The following is a 16,999-nucleotide window of genomic DNA, read 5'->3' as shown; positions in this document are numbered from 1 at the left end:
CTGTATGAAGACAGCCACAAGATCGTACTGAGGTTGCAGCTTTTGTTGAAATAGAACTCAAATATGCAAGGAGACCAGAGGCAGCATTTGAATTAAAGGTGGACTTTGCTTCAGGATCTACAAGTTCTCACTCATTTCATCTGTATTTCTTTGTTCTTGTCTGCCAATCTCCATTTTCCTGCTCGTATCCTTTTTTCATATTTACTAACTCCAATGCCATCTGTTACTGCTATGTTTCGTCATTGCATGTTATGGTTCACCAGTAGAAAGGGTAAGGTAATGTGTTTTTCATTTGTGCTTCTAAACAACTGCCAAATATCTTTTGCCAACAAGACTGGTAAATATTGTAATTTTTATAACTGCTTCCCTTTTCATGATTATATTCTGCATTTTGTGTCATGGCTTTCTCCAGTAATTTTTTCCAGGATTCTTTTCTGGTATCCAGTAATTTTTTCCACTTTACATTTTCAGATGAGTTGCAAAGTAAAATGTTTGGCTTGGGACCATAAGCAATTAAGTGTAAAAAATTAAAAACTGACGTAAATCTTGTTTCTAATACTGCTAAATTTTCAACACAGCAATCTATTATTTTGTGTTTTATTTTTTAATAAAGAAAGCTCTTTTTGGATTATTGCATTGTCATTGAACAATAATTATTGGGCTCCATATTGTGTACATTTGTAGTTGTTACTGTATCTTCTTAGTGACTGGGCTATCCTGTGGCTTTTATCTGGCTAGATAAAGTATCATAAAAATTATTTGAATTACTCCACGCTGATAATATCACAAATGTTTAAGTACTGTGCTCCCAAAAGTAAGCTGTTAATAAACCATAGACCACAGCCATTCTTCAAAAGATAGCAGCTATACTATATAGCTTAATGCGGTTGAAATCTGCAGTTCTTCACTGCAGCTATTAAAAGAATGCCTTCTGCAGTTCTCAGCTTGCACCAGTTCTGTAGCTGTTGTGTTGCCTGCTTGCAGAAGGAAAGCCTTTTTAGAATGAAGTAGCTTCTAGCAGAACAAAGTAATTCAAAATAATGTGATTTAGATTTGTGATATCTTTCCTTTCAAAAAAGGATTCTTATTCTGTATTTTTTAAAAAAAACTTTATTGTGACTTTGTACTACTCGTTTGTGCATACCATGATATTGCGTTATTTAAAAATTAGGGGGTTGAATTATTTAAGATGGTAACTCATGGCTAACTGTTCTCAAGTGAATTCTTGGGTACTAATCTCTAAAATATTTTTGGTGGTACATTATCAGTTCAAGATTGCATCTTTAATTTCAGTTCCATGTTTAATATATTCATGAGAGGTAGTATTGTGAGTTCAGATTACTCTGAATGCTCATAGAATGGTTATGTCTTTTAAAATTTGGCCAGTACTGATAATTTTATGTGTCTATAAATTTAAAAACCTTGTTCAGAACCCTCCACATCACACTATTGTAGAGACTTTGCTTCCCCTGAAATGAATGGTTGAAGGCTTTGACAGTGAGATAGCTCCATGAGACCATTATTGCTCCTGTAAGGAAGTGCTGTATCAAGTTCTTGTTCTTCTTTGAACACTTGTGATCTAATATTATAAATTGTTTTAGGTTGGTATAAAATGGTCTTACCGTTTTCAAACAATAAATTGAATATTCTTTTTTGTGTAAGAATTTCTAAACCAGATTAGAGTTTCATGCAATTTGTCACAGGTAGAGGACTTCAGAAGCATGCATAATTCTTCCCCTCAGTCTTACAGCTGATCTTAAGATGGAAGGAAAGACTATTGTTATTCCTGTGGAGCGGAAATTAATTTCAGTGATCCAATCATTGGTGGTGGTTGGCTGCTTGAAATTAATTGGACATGGGATAAAGTATATATATTTTATTTTATCAAATTTCTATACTGCCCTCCTGCCTTGGGCGGTTTCCAACATTATATATATTCAATAAATACAATAACTATATTATCTACCACCAGTTAAAAACTGTTTAAAATATGCCTCATTGCATATACCGCCCTCTCCCCCAGTTGTATCTTTTGATCTTTTGATGGGTGGCTGATCAGATACTGCCCTAGTTGTATTGGTCAATTGCCTGGAAGTTGTAATGAAATGTCTAAAGCAAACCCAGCTGAAATTGATCTTCGATGGAGGCAGTGGCGGAGCTACCAGGGGGCCGGGGGTGGTGCACCATGCACCAGGCGCACGGCTTTGGATCGATTGGGGAGCGGAAAATTCCCCCTTCCTCCGCGTTCCTGACCCAAAAGTTGTCTGGCTATCCTCAACCAGGGCCAGAGCATTTTCAGCTTTAACCCCAGCCTGCTCTGTCCAGTGAGAGTAGGATCCTGCATGATTTATTACAGTTCTGCAGGGCCTGTAAACATAGCTTTCCACCATGCCTGTGGTTGACTGCAATGGTGTCAATCTAGCTGACCTACCTTTCCCCCCTTTCCCCCCTCCCCTTCTCCATCCCCTTTCCCTCCCTTTTGATGTGGTTGGGGTGCTATGGAAGATTTATTAGTGTGTTATCCCTGAAGTTTTAGAATGGCACCATGTTATGTCAGATACATTATTGGTTTTATTGATTTTATTATGTTGGTACATGTTGTAAGCTGCTCTGAGTCCTTCTAGTGAAGTACAACCTATAAAATTAATCTTTGAACATACAAGCTGATTATTTTCTCAAATTCTGTGGTATGCTCCGGTAAGCAAGGTAAATTTGCAATATTATCTCTGGTACCTCTTCCTTTTCTGAATTCAGCTTGAACATTTTGCATTTCTTATAACATATATGGTAACGTTGCTGTAAGATTTTAAGTATCACTTTACTTTCTTGAGAAATTAATGCAATGGTCTGATAGTTGCTGCAGTCTTTAATGTTTCCTTTTTTACAACTGGAATACAGATTGGCCACGTCTTGTCTGTGGGCCATTGTTTTGTTTTCCATATTTGTCGGCATATTCTTGTTAAGATTTTGATGGACTCCATTTTGTGATTTGATATCTCATCTGGTGATTTGTTTTTCTCAACTGCTTTGAGTACAGCTTTCATTTCACTTTCTAAAACTGCAGATTTTTCTTGAAGGAATCTGTTATTTCATCTCATCTGTATACTTCTTTGGTGTATTATTCTCATCTGTTTTTATTTTGTCCTGTTCAGTCAATGTGTTTCCATGTTGACTTACTGGCATGCCTAAGTGTAGTTTTTATTTCCTTTTGATTTCTTGAGTCTTCTGGAACAGATCTATAGTTCTTTTTTTGTTATTGTTCTCCCCTATTTCTTTACACTGGTTATTGTAATAATTCTATTTACAACTAGAACATCAATTCAAATTAACGGACAAACACTGAAGAAGGCCACCCAGTTTAAATACTAAGGGTCCCTGGTCTCCATAGATGGCAACACAATGCCAGATGTATTGTCAAGAATAAATGCAGCATGGTTGAAATGGCGCCAAACTACTGGCATCCTATGCATTTTAGCCTGAAAAACTCAAGGCTAAGGTCTACACTACAGTTGTTCGCCCAGTAGCCCGCTATGGGGCAGACTGCTGGCCAGCAACAAAGAAACATGAACAAGCCCTTAACACAATGGAAATGGAAATGCTGAGATGGGCACTTGGCCTGACACTTTTTTACCCTGTGCCAAATGATGACATCCGTCAAAGACTAGGAATAAAAGCAACTAGCAAGAAAATGAAGGAAGCCAAACTGCGGTGGTATGGCCATGTCATGAGAAGAGAACCAACATCAGTAGCTCAAATAGCACTAAATGTGGAGACAGCAAGACAGTGACCATGTGGATGTCCAAAGAAAAGATGGCTGGACACCATCAACGAAGACATGCATGCTGCCAACCTGAGTCCTGCAGATGCACAAAACAGACCTGTGGAAACGACAGTCACAGTGCTAACCCCTTCACTGGGAAAATAGCCTAGAAAGAAGAAGATTGTAATAGTTCTATTTGCATCTCTCTGCCAGTCATTGGAATCTTACATTTTTCAAAAAAATATTAAATACATACACAAATAGCAAAAAAAATCAATTACACAAGCAAACAAAGAACCATATATTAACCTTATATTCAGTATAACAAATGATATCATCAAGTTACGGTAAAGAAAAAAACAAAAAGGGGAAAAAGGTGTATGTCTCCCTCTAAAATGGGTGAGACGTTATTACATATTAGCGGGGCCCGGCCACGCGTTGTTGTGGCTTATTGTGGTGAAATGGGAAAGGAACAGTAGCAGCAAATCAATTGCAGAGGCCAGCAGTACGTGCTCATGGAAACGCGCAGGCTGATACTGTGCGATGTCATTAATGTGTGTGACCGCATCCTCCCTCACTTCTCTTCCCTTGCATGGCACCCCTCCCCCTACCTACCTCCACTTTCCCTTTGCTAGAGTGGGTGGGTCATATCCAGATGCTGTGCCCCCCCTCCCCTCCCTTGCATGCCACTCCTCACTCTCTCCCCTCCCAAACTTCTCTTCCCTTGCATGCCTCCCCCTCCGTTCCTTCCCTCTCCCACCCTCTCTTCCCTTGCATTCCACCCCTCCCCCTCCCTCCTTTCCATCTCCCTCTGTTAGGGTGGATGGGTCTTATCCAGATGCTGGGCCTGCTTCCTCCCCTCCCTTGCATGCCACCCCTCACTCTCTGTCCCCTCCCTCACTTCTCTTCTCTGCATGCCTTCCCCTCTGTCCCTTCTGTCTCCCTCCGCTGAATGTGTATGAGAGTAGGTGTGTTGTGTGGTAGTAGTGGGTGAGGCACAGAGAGTGAAAGATACCTGCATGTGAGCGGGGGGAACCCCACCTGACATTTCACACAGCAACATGTTTATGTGTTTCATGTCCACTCGAAAGTTACGCTCCCCATAAAAATGCCTTTCACTACTCATATCTGGTTATTCTGAGCGAACGCTCTAAGGGCATCTTAACATTCTATGGGTGACAGTTACAATACTGCAGCTTCATGAAGGTGCGCCAGGAAAAAGATGTTTTACCTGGCTCAGGTGTGACAGCGGGAGGTACGTAAGAACACAGTCGGGGGAATGAGTAAGTGTCTGTGAAATTTTCAGAGCGTTTGGGCCAGCAGGTGTGGAGTTATTCTCGAAGCAACAAATGCATGGTTCCATTTTTATATATATAGATTCATTTTCATACACACATGGGGGTGTATGTGTCTGTTTAAACTACTCCATACCTTATTTAAAATTTTCATGTAAGTCTCCCCACCATTGAAATAAACCATTTAACAAGATGTGCTCTTGAAATTTTGTTAAATGAAATATAAATTATTCCAAATCATTTTAAAGTTACTTTTCTTTTTTCTCCCCTGAATTAATTTAACCTTTGTAAAATTTTCAAATGCCACTATATTTCTTAGTTTATCATGTCACCTTTTTAAAGAAATCTGGCATTTTTCAATATTAGGCAAAATAAGCATTTTGGCTACAATTAATAAAAAGCTAAAAAGTATTTTTTGTTTACAGTGGATATTTTAATTGATAAATATGTGGAGAGCAAGGCTAGTTTAATAGTAGGATTCATTGATTCCTGAGTTATTTTAGCCATCCCTGCAAATATTTTTCTCCAAAAGGTTTGCTATAACTGGACATGACTACCACATATGAACAAGTGTCCCCAGTTCACCAAAGCTTCTCCAGCAAACTTTATTATCTATTTTCATTACATGGGTTATTCTAAGATACCACCTTTGAGAAATCTTTACTGTGTGTTCTTGTAAATATGTTGATTTGAAAGGGAAACATTGGAAAACTTGCTTCCAATCCTTATTAAAGTTGTATGTAATTCTATTTCCCAGTTGTTTGTAATCTTTGCTCTAGAGTTTGACCCTGATTTAATAGTATTCTGTGTATTTTAGTGATTAATTTCCTTTCATCCTTGTCTATATTTTGAATAAAATCTTCAAATTAATGGTCGATTTAATTGACCTTTTTTAATCTTTTGTGAAAAACTTAGAAGCTGATGTTACAGCAACCAATTAATCCCTTCAGGAATCCTTCTTTCAGTCCCATGTTGCTGTCATTTAAAAGCATAGTATTTGTATCCATTAAGAAAGGACTTTCTACTTAAAACCACAAACTTTTGCAGAAGCAAATTTTGGATGATACTCCATGGAAGTCAGTGGAGAGATCCCTGGATATAATAATATCTTCTATCACCTACTTGCCAATATAGGGCTATAAAGGGTTGTGAGTGGATTCAACTTCAGTTTTTTCCCCCATGATATTATCACACAAAAACTGAAGCCTTCCCTTTTGAAATTATATTTTTCTATTTCTAGCCAACCTGTTTGCTTGGAAAAGGATGAACAAGGGATTAAATGTCTCGATTGATATTCATCATAATAGAGAGAGAACTGGAATATCCTATCCTCCTTGTAGAATAGAAAACTCCTGTTTTACTGTTCTTCGCTTTTTAGAATTAAAAATAAATTGGTGTAATTTTAACCGCCAATCTTTCTGAATTTTTTCAAAAATACAAAGAGGTAACACATAAAACAAAGGATAATTTAGAAAGAACAGACATTTTGATCAAAGCAACGAAGGGCGTTTCTGCCATGGAGACATAGAGAGTCAAATGTCCCCAGGCGCTCCCCACTTGGTCACATGGGGGGGGGGGGAAATCAGGTTCGTTTGTGTGTGTTTTGTATTTTTTAGTGTTTTTTCAGTTTTTGGTCTGCATAGGGTGCAGTTTTTAGGCTAGCAGCACCATAATTTCATGGATTTTGGGGAGACTCTCCCAATGATACCACCCAAGTTTGGTGAGGTTTGGTTCAGGGGGTCTAACGTTATGGACTCCGAAAGGGGGTGCCCTCATCCCCCATTGTTTCCAGTGGGAGCTAATAGGAGATGAGGGCTACACCTTTGAGCAGTGGTTCTCAACATTCCTAATGCCATGACCCTTTAATACAGTTCCTCATGTTGTGGTGACCCCCAACCCTAACATTTATCCATTTTACAGATGGAGAACACTGATGCAGAGAGTCTTAGGCGACCCCTGTGAAAGGGTCTTTCGACCCCCAAAGGGGTCCCAACCCCCAGGTTGAGAACCACTGCCTTTGAAGGTCCATAACTTTGAACCCCCTGAACCAAACTTGACCAAACCTGGGTGGTATCATCAGGAGAGTCTCCTAAAGATACTCTGAAAGTTTGGTGCTGCTAGCTTAACAATTGCACCCTTGACAGCAGGCACCCCCCAAATTTCCCCAGATTCTCCTTTTAAATCCACCCCCTTCAGCATGGATTTAAAGGGACAATCTGAGGTCCCCAGTTTAAACATTGAAAGTGATGCTGTTTCAGGGTGAGGGAGAATTCACCCTAAAACAGCATCACTTTCAATGTTGTTTTAACTGGGGACCCCAGATTCTCCCTTTAAGGTGGATTTAAAAGAAGAATCTGGGTTCCCTAGTTTAAACACCATTAAAAATGATGCTGTTTGGGGGTGGATTCCACTGGAGGTGTTTTGTGAGAGATGATGTTGACATTTGTTTGGTCAATGTTTTGCTGGGGGTGATTTGTGAGAGATTTACTTGCTTAATACCCACTTGCACTGGCTTGGAGCTGTTCCTCAGGCTAGTAACGTACCTGATAGGGTTGGTGTGAGGACAAAATTAGGAAAGAGAGTTGGTGGGAAGAGAGCCATGTATGTTTTGCTGGGGTTGGGAGGTGTTTTGTGAGCTGGTGCAAAAATAATTATTTGGTCGTGGTGGGGGAGGGTGGCTGCCCATACCCGAGGGGGCGGGGCAAACTCAGGTTTTCTCCCTGGGCTCCAGTTTGCCTAGATATGCCTCTGGTAGCAATGGATCCATCTGTTTTATACCTTGCCCAACCAATAAATCCTTTTTTATCTGATTTTGAAATACTGACCAGAGTCAGCCCTGCTCAGCTTCCAAGATCAGGCTAGACTAGACTATTCAGGGCAGGCCAGCTGCTCTTAGGTGTGTTAAAATTGCAAGCACTTGGGTGGCCATGCACCTAAAATATTGAAAACCAGCAAGAAAAGGGGAAATTAACAAACTTAACCCCACCCCCAATTAAAAAGTTTAAACTTTACAGACTTATTAGACAGTTGTATACCATTGGCACCCAGGTCTTCAACATGAAGGGGTGTTTTGCCATTGCCTTCCCCAGGACCAGTGCTCTTTAACCTATTCATAAATGACCTGGAAGTAGGGGTGGGTACATGGTGGCCAAGTTTGCGGATGATACCAAATTATGTAGGGTGGTGAAAACCGCAAAGGATTGCAAAGAGCTCCAAGCGGACCTTTACAAATTAGGTGAGTGGGCTAAGAAATGGCAAATGCAGTTCAATGTAGCAAAATGTAAAGTGATGCACATAGGGGCAAAAAATCCAAACTTCACATACACACTACTGGGATCAGTACTATCAGTCACAGACCAGGAAAGGGATTTGGGAATCTTAGTTGATAGTTCCATGGGAATGTCAACTCAATGCATGGCAGCCATGAAAAGGGCAAACTCTGTGCTGGGGATAATTAGGAAAGGAATTGAGAATAAAACTGCAAAGATTGCCATGCCCTTTTATAAAGCAATGGTGCGACCGCATTTGGAGTACGTGTTCAGTTCTGGTCGCCACATCTCAAAAAGGATATCGAAGAGATGGGAAAAGTGCAGAGAAGGGCAATGAGGATGATTGAGGGATTGGAGCACCTTCCTTATGAGGAGAGCTGCAGCCATGGACATAGGTAAGGGGGTTTTTTCGGGTTTGAACCCCCCCCCCCATTCATGTCCGAAGCTCTGCCCCTCCGTTTGTGGGTTTTTTAAACATTTTAGTGCTTTTTCAGTTTTTGGCCTGCAGGGGGCGCATTCTTTGGGCTAGCGGCACCAAACTTTCAGCGATTGTTTGGGGGACTCTCCTGATAATACTACCTGGGTTTGATAAGGTTTGATTCAGGGGGTCCAAAGTTACGGACTCCTAAAGGGGGTTCCCCCATCCTCCATTGTTTCCAATGGGAGCTAATAGAACAGTGATGGCGAACCTATGGCACGGGTGCCAGAGGGGGCACTCAGAGCCCTCTCTGTGGGCACATGCAAACAGAGTGCCCCCCCCCCCACATCAAGGATGGCCTGGGCCGCCGGGCTCAATTATTAGCATTAAACCCAAGATCTAGTTTTGGGGAAGCAGTGTAGGTAACCCTGTTAAGCGCTGTTAAACCCCACTGATTTTCATGAACTAAAGCATGATCAAGAACTAAAGCATGATCCTTTACCTGGGAGTAAGCTCAGTTGCTGGCAATGGGGTTTGCTTCTGAGTAAACCCTCCTAGGGTCGTGAGTCACCCGTTGGAAGAGTTGCACGGTTGCTTCAAAGCAAAGCCATTGACTACCACCAAGCTTACTCCTGAGTAACGCACGCCTCGGAGCCAACCGTTTTTTCTAAACGAAAACCTCAGTATTCAGGTTAAATTGCCGTGTTGGCACTTTGCGATAAATCAGTGGGTTTTGGGTTGCAATTTGGGCACTCGGTCTCAAAAAGGTTCACCATCGCTGTAATAGAAGATGGGGGCTACACCTTTGAGGGTCCATAACTTTGGACCCCCTGAACCAAACTTCCCCAAACTTGGGAGGTATTATCAGGAGAGTCTCTTATTGATACCACCCAGGTTTGGTCCAGGGGGTCCAAAGCTAAGGATTCCCAAAGGGAATATTCTGGGGGTCCTTTGAACCAAACTTCACCAAACCTGGGTGGTATCATTAGGAGAGACTCCTAAAGATACCCTGAAAGTTTGGTGCTTCTAGCTTAACAATTGCACTCCTGACAGCAGGCACCCCCCAAATTTCCCCAGAGTCTCCTTTTAAATCCACCCCCTTTGGCATGGATTTAAAGGGAGAATCTGAGGTCCTCAGTTTAGAAGAAGAAGAAGAGTTTGGATTTATATCCCCCCTTTCTCTCCTGTAGGAGACTCAAAGAGACTTACAATCTCCTTCCCCTTGCTCCCTCTCAACAAACACCCTGTGAGGTGGGTGGGGCTGAGAGAGCTCAGAAAAGCTGTGACTAGCCCAAGGTCACCCAGCTGGCGTGTGTGGGAGTGCACAGGCTAATCTGAATTCCCCAGATAAGCCTCCACAGCTCAAGTGGCAGAGCAGGGAATCAAACCCGGTTCCTCCAGATTAGAATGAACCTGCTCTTAACCACTACGCCACATTGAAAGTGATGCTGTTTCATGGTGTGGGATAATCCACCCCAAAGCAGCATCACTTTCAATGTTGTTTAACTAGGGACCCCAGATTCTCCCTTTAAGGTGGATTTAAAAGGAGAATTTGGTCTCTCTAGTTTAAACACCATTGAAAGTGATGCTGTTTGGGGGTGGATTCCAGCATTACAGCGACTGTCCGAGCGGGGGGGCACGCAAAACTCAGATTTTGCACCAGACTCCATTTTCCCTCTATGCCTCTGCCCAGAGGGGAGGGGCAGGGGAGGGCAGGGCAGTCTGCCATCCTCGACCTCGGAGAGCTGCTTTTATAAGGGCTAGGCTAGGGTCGGGGCTTGGGGAGGGGTGGCCATGCCCTAGGGGTGGGTGGGGTGTGGCCCCACCACTGAACCCCCCCCCCCCATAAAAATCTATACCTACATCCCTGGCTGCAGTGTTTGGGACTCTTTAGTTTGGAGAGGAGATGTCTGAGGGGGGATATGATTGAAGTCTATCAAGTTATGCATGGGGTAGAAAATGTTGACAGAGAGAAATTTTTCTCTCTTTCTCACAATACTAAAACCAGGGGGCATATGTTGAAAATGCTGGGGGGAAGAATTAGGACTAGTAAAAGGAAACACTTTGTAACGACCCAAAGGACCCCCAGAATATTATTTATATATATTTCTGCTTTAAAATCATATTGGCAAAAGCCAGTTGCCAAAAGCACTCCTATGGGTGTAGGTAGCCGCATGATCACCTGACCACAGCCAAAAGGTCAAAACTACTTTAACAAAAGCTAAGATAATGAGTTACTCCAGCATAACCTGGAGGTCTCATTTTGTTTGTGGGCATGAGCTTGATTACCTCACCTTGCAAAGATACTGTTAAAGACAAAGAATATGGAAAGCCAACTTGCTATCAGATACTGTCATTTCCCTATCTCTTCTAGCAACAAAGGGTTGCTTCTCTGCATCTCCTCTACCTTTGTTATGACTCCTAAACCACTCACCTTATCCTGATCTAAATGTCTCAGCTAAATCTGAATATCCTGGGCAGTGACTCTCAAGAGTTAATCTGCATGGAAGTCTTTCAGCATTTCCTCGTTTAGCTTAACAAAGCAATTTTGGCCCCATTGTCCCGGGTTTAGCAGTAGACGAGCTGACTAATTACCTCAGCACCCCCAAGCCCAGCATGGGAAGTTCCAGAGAATTTAGAAAAATGAAACCTAAAACTCACTTGTTCCCGCCCCGACCTGGGCAAAAGGGTATAAAAGTTTAGTTCACCCCAACACATGTGCTCTTACTAGCCTGTACCTTCCTTGGTCTGGTCAGTTTGAGACATGAATTCGTCCTTCATTGGGTTTCTGTGCTGGCATGGAATCCCTGCCTTCTACTTCTACCCTTCTAAGAATCGTTAGGTAATGTATTACTCCACAACAACCCCCATTCCCTTCTCTATCATCCAATCTATCTTTCAAGCCTTTTTTTATATACCAGGAACTTAAATGTATGTGCCCTTACGTCTTGCTGTGTGTGTGTATTTTTGAACAAATTTATATAAAACGTTTAAACTCAATTTGGACTCTTGCTTCTCTGTGGAATATCCATTGCCAGAATTCCTTCTCCGTATTACACAGTCTAAAAGATCGCCTCTCGGCCCCTCTCGCTGCCAACGTGAACGTTCGTTCCCCATTGATCTACTTTTAAAAACTATATGTGTGCTGTTACACTTTTAGCAGCTGGTGGAGATTCCTTTCAATAAAACCCTTACTCCTGTTAAGGCCGTAACAACTTCTTCATGCAACGTGTGATTGGTGTTTGGAATATTCTGCCACAGGAGGTGGTGATGGCTACTAACCTGGATAGCTTTAAAAAGGGCTTGGTCAGATTTATGGAGGAGAAGTCGATCTATGGCTACCAATCTTGATCCTCCTTGATTTGAGATTGCAAATGCCTTAGCAGACCAGGTGCTCGGAAGCAGCGGCAGCAGCAGAATGCCATTGCTTTCACATCCTGCATGTGAGCTCCCAAAGGCTTCTGGTGGGCCACTTCGAGTAGCAGAGTGCTGGACTAGATGGACTCTGGTCTGATCCAGCAGGCTCTTTCTTATGTTCAGTCTTCTACACTTTACTCCCAGCAAGTTGGGTACTCATTTAACCAACCTTGGAAGGATGGAAGGCTGAAAGAACCTTGAGCTGGTTTTCTGAAACCAACCTCCATTGGGATTGAATTCATGTCGTGAGCAGAACTTTGACTGCAGTACTGCAGCTTACAACTCTTTGCCACAGGGCTTCTAGGTCAGATCAAAGTAAAAGCTATTTCATATTTCATCAGACTACATGTGACAGCAAAATAAAAATTGTGGTTAATTTTAGTTTCACTTTCAGTTAGCACACAAAGCAATGTTTTGTCTCTTTTCTCTGGCTGGAAAGCTGGAAGTGTTTACCTAATAATGGAATTGGAATGACTTTCAGCTTAATCCACTACTACTAAGCTTGCTTTTATTCCTCGAAGAATTGACCACAAGCACAATTAATAAAAAAGATGAAGTGTGATCAGTTGCCTTTGGTGATAAACTCATAGGGAAAATCATCTTGTAATAAAACAATGCAGCTCAGGTAGTTTTGAATTAGATTTGCCTCAGTCTGATGCAGCCCTTTTGAGTGATGCTACATCAAGTGACAAAGAAACTGAGATGATGCCATATATGAGAATTAAATTACCGGTATGTTGAAACAGACGAGAGAGCCACAATGCCTGTGTACTTTGTGTGTGTTAAAGTTAGCAAGTTGAGAAGCTCTGGTGCTTTTTGATTATTTATCAAATGTAGACAAATATAAGGGAATTCTATCAAAATAAATCATGATCAGTTGTAGTATGTTTATTCAGGGCATCAGACAATTCTCCAGGTGGTGGTCACAATGACTGTCATACTACTTTTCAGTATGCTTCATAAACAGAACTGTCACTTAGCTACTGCAAGACTGACACTGCATCAATGTCACAATAGAGTACCCTTATAACATTCCATACTTGTGGCAATGAAAGGTTTGAACTTACTGGAATAAGTCATAATATTTTCATTGCAAGTAATTTTAAAATCTGCATTGGTCTAGCTTCTGTGGGTAAATATGAGCTTGCATCTCTGAATGTTTTCAGCTATTTGTCTTCAGCCTTTGGACTACTGTATATGAATATTTTCTCTCTGTTCCTATGCTATATAAGCAATATGGAAGGCCATTTAAACAAAAAGCGTGGGACAGTAATAATCTTCAGTATACCATATGATACTTAGCTGTAACTAGTAATGATGTAATAATCTAACTTTAGAATTCTTAAAGGTGACCCAAGTTCTCCACAAGAAGGTGTGTGCAGTTGGTGTAAGTTAACCAAGATCCTTCTTGACTCACATGCCAAATGTTGTAATTGCCTATGTCTTGAAAAAGCCACAAGGTAGATTATGAGCCTGTTTGATCAGTAAAACAGATAGTAGCTAACTGGAGGAAAAACTATGTAGCAATTTTTGCATCTTTGCCAGCGTTGCTTGCTTTATTGGGATCCCACTCTGGAGATCTCAGAGCTGTTATTATTTGTATAGTATTGTATAGTTGTATAGTTCACTGTGAAGGGAAAGAAGATCTATCACAGGGGAGTCAAATAAGGGGCCCAGGGGCCGGATTCAGCCCCTTGAGTGGGTTTATTGGGCCCATGAAGCAACTGAGGCAACCTACTACCCTGTTCCCAATCTGGCCTGGCAAGCCCATTGAGCTTTCTCCAGGGCTTGCCATTTGAGGTATCTAGAGCCACCACCCCCCCGCCAATCTGTGCTGGTGAGATTACTGCAGTCTCACCAGCTGTGATAGCCAACCCCCAACGCTGACCATCTCATCCAGAGCTGATCCGTGCTGATGAGGCTGCTGGAAGCTCACCAGTTGAAGCAGCCCCCCTCCCCCAAGTGCCAACCACCTGTCCCTGGGCTCAACAGCCGAGGTAGCCACAACCCCCCAGTGACAATCTGGCCTGGAAAACTTGCAACAGGCTTGCCAGCTTAGTCAAACCCCACCCTCTAGTGCTGACCACCCCAACAGTGCTGATTTGGGCTGGTGAGATTTCTGTGGGCTTGTCAGTTGAGGCAGCCACAACCTCACAGTGGTGACCACCTCCCCACAGGGCTCACCAGTTGAGGTAGCCACAACCCCGCAGTGACCATCTGGGCTGAAAAAATAGCTGCAGGTTTGCCAGCTGAGGGTGTCACCACCTTCCAGTGCTGACCACTGCCCCAATGCTGTTGTCAGCTGGTGAGCCCAGAGCAAGGTAGTAGCCACCCCAACAGTGCTGATTTGGGCTGGGAAGCCCACTGCAGGCTTGCCATGTGAGACAGCCACCCCCACCCCCCCACAGATGAGGTAGCTACCCAACCCCTAATGTAGTCTCACCAGTTGAGACAGCCCCTTCCCTCCAGTGCTGATCAGGGCTGTTGAAGTTGCTGCAGGCTCACAACTGAGGCAGCCAAATCCCCTAGGGCTGACGACCTCTCCTAGTGCTGTTCAGGGCTGGCAAGACAACAATGTCAGCAATCAAAGTAGTCACACACAAACCCCACAATGTCGTTCTGGGCTCAAAACTCTGCTGTGAGCTGATCTGGGCTGACAAGACTGCTGCGGGCTCACCAGCTATGGTAGCAACCCCCAAAGCCCTGTTCTTTTCCTCCTTCCTGCCTAACAGCCAGCCTGTTTACCTTCCCCTGTCTTCAGATTTCCCTCCCCCACCAGCAGCCTTTACGTAGGAAAATTATTATCCAGTTGTATGCTGCTGGCCAGTAGGCCAGGTCCACCTCCATGGCAGGGAACCCTCAAGGATTTGTGGGGGTCACCTCATATTCACCTGTATCCCATTTCCCATATCCTCTCTTTTCCCTGCATCATTCTCTCTCAGCCATTCACCAACCTACTTTTTCCTGCCTCCACCTTCAGTTATACTCATTATTTATTTAATTTATATTTCACTTTTCATTGTGGTGGAAATCAAAGCAGCTTACATTATTCTTCACTCTTCCTTTTTTCCTCCTGTATGGTAGATTAGGCTGAAAGTATGTGACTGGCCTAAAATCACACAATGAGCATCCACAGCAAGATGGGGATTTAGACCTGGGTTTCAAGTGGCATCAAGTCAGCCAATAGTTGCTGTCAGGCCAGACTATGATGAGTCTTCTCTCAAAGGCCAAAACAGCCCTTGAAAAGACCCTGCACACCCTCCCTACCTTTTATGCACAGAAACCAAGCCTTGAATTTGCTTTCAGTGGCCACTGAGGAAATCCGTTTTCTTATAGCTTAAGGTGCTCTTTTTATCATTTTGAGGTGTGTTTTTTTTTAAAACCCAGTGTATTTTCTTTTAAGATTTCAGGTTTTTCTGCAAACCTGGCAAGCTGTTCAGGTTTGTAGAAATATTTGTCTTGCCCATTCAGAGCTCCAGTCACTGAATTTAAGTATGAGGTTTGGCCAACTTCTCTCTGAGAATATGCTAGTGGGGACCCACAATACTTGCAGGGAGTCCCTCTCGCATCATTGATGATTCCCTCCTTACTTTGGTCAGTGAGGTGGTGAGAGATTTGCGGGTGGATCCATATCCCCCCATTGCCAAGTCCACTGCAGTTCCTGGCCCCACTACCCACAACCTCCTCCTCTTCCTTGACTGGATGCATAGCAGATGTCACTGTCCACCACTGTGCCAAGTCCAGGTTGACTCCATTCTGTACAGGTATTGATTTCAGATTTTTCTGCAAACATAGGGACTTCCCTCTATTTGTAGAAAAATCTATGTCAATGTGAACTGGGAGCATAACTTATGGGTAGTGGGAGTGTTGGTGCAGCAGCGTGGTTTGGTGTCTATCATGTCACTTTATAAATAGAGATTTTAAATAGGTTCATTTTTTCCAGATGCCTTCTTCCTTTTACAAAAAGCTGTAAGCATAAACTGATATAGTTAGGCATATTCTGGTGGAAAATCAGAACATCTCACAATTTAGCTAATGTGTTAGAATATTTGTGCTGTATTTACTATAAAGTAGAAAACAACAATTGTACCACAAGGCTACATCTTATTGCTGACAATAATAAGCCTCCAACGGGAGTGCAAAAAAAGAACTTATTCTTCAATATAATTCTTTCACTTTTCTATTACATTTCAAATGACAAAGTATTTGCTATAAATCCATTCAGTGCAAGAATGGATTTCAGTTGTACAACTACTACCAGTTTATTATTATCAACACTGTCTACATATGTCAAACTTGGTTAGCTATGAAGTAAACTTTTACTTATCAACTAAGCTGTTCTGTTTCTGGCTAATTGAATTAGCAGCAAAACTGTTTTTGTTGCACCATACTAACACAGCTGGCTTTCTAGAACTAACCTAATTGGCTGTTTGATGACTTAAGGTTACCTAAACATATTTTTAATATTTTCCCAGCTCGAGATGCTGATGAGAGAGAGAAATGGATTCATGCTCTAGAAGAAACCATCCTTCGTCATACGCTTCAGCTTCAAGTAAGTTAATCAGTAGTCTGCTTTGAATCACTTCAGAATTACTGTCTAAAATACACCTGTCAGAATGATGGATGCTTTCTAATGTAGAATGGCGGGGTGGTGGTGGTGGTTATTTATTGGATTTGGTACACCACCCAATCCCCGAAGGGCTCTGGGTGGTGAACAATAAAACAACAGCAAACAAAGTAATATACAACAAATTCAACAGTACAAAACAGGTAATAGATTAAAATCCTGTTAAAACAGTTATAAATATATGAGTAGTCTTGATTCTAAGTTCATCCTGTG

General features: G+C 42.2%; 1 protein-coding gene across 1 annotated transcript in view; it reads left to right on the top strand.

Annotated features, from left to right (window-relative positions):
- The window catches only part of OSBPL9 (oxysterol binding protein like 9), a 96,038-nt gene that overhangs the window by 20,783 nt on the left and 58,256 nt on the right, over nucleotides 1–16,999 (top strand). The window contains 1 exon segment of the mRNA XM_048498967.1: nucleotides 16,635–16,711. Within this exon segment, the coding sequence (XP_048354924.1) occupies nucleotides 16,635–16,711 (77 nt within the window).

The sequence above is a fragment of the Sphaerodactylus townsendi genome, linkage group LG05 (assembly GCF_021028975.2).
Source record: "Sphaerodactylus townsendi isolate TG3544 linkage group LG05, MPM_Stown_v2.3, whole genome shotgun sequence".
NCBI lineage: Eukaryota > Metazoa > Chordata > Lepidosauria > Squamata > Sphaerodactylidae > Sphaerodactylus > Sphaerodactylus townsendi.
The sequence above is the reverse complement of the archived record's forward strand: the minus strand, read 5'-3'. Positions and strand labels throughout refer to the sequence as shown.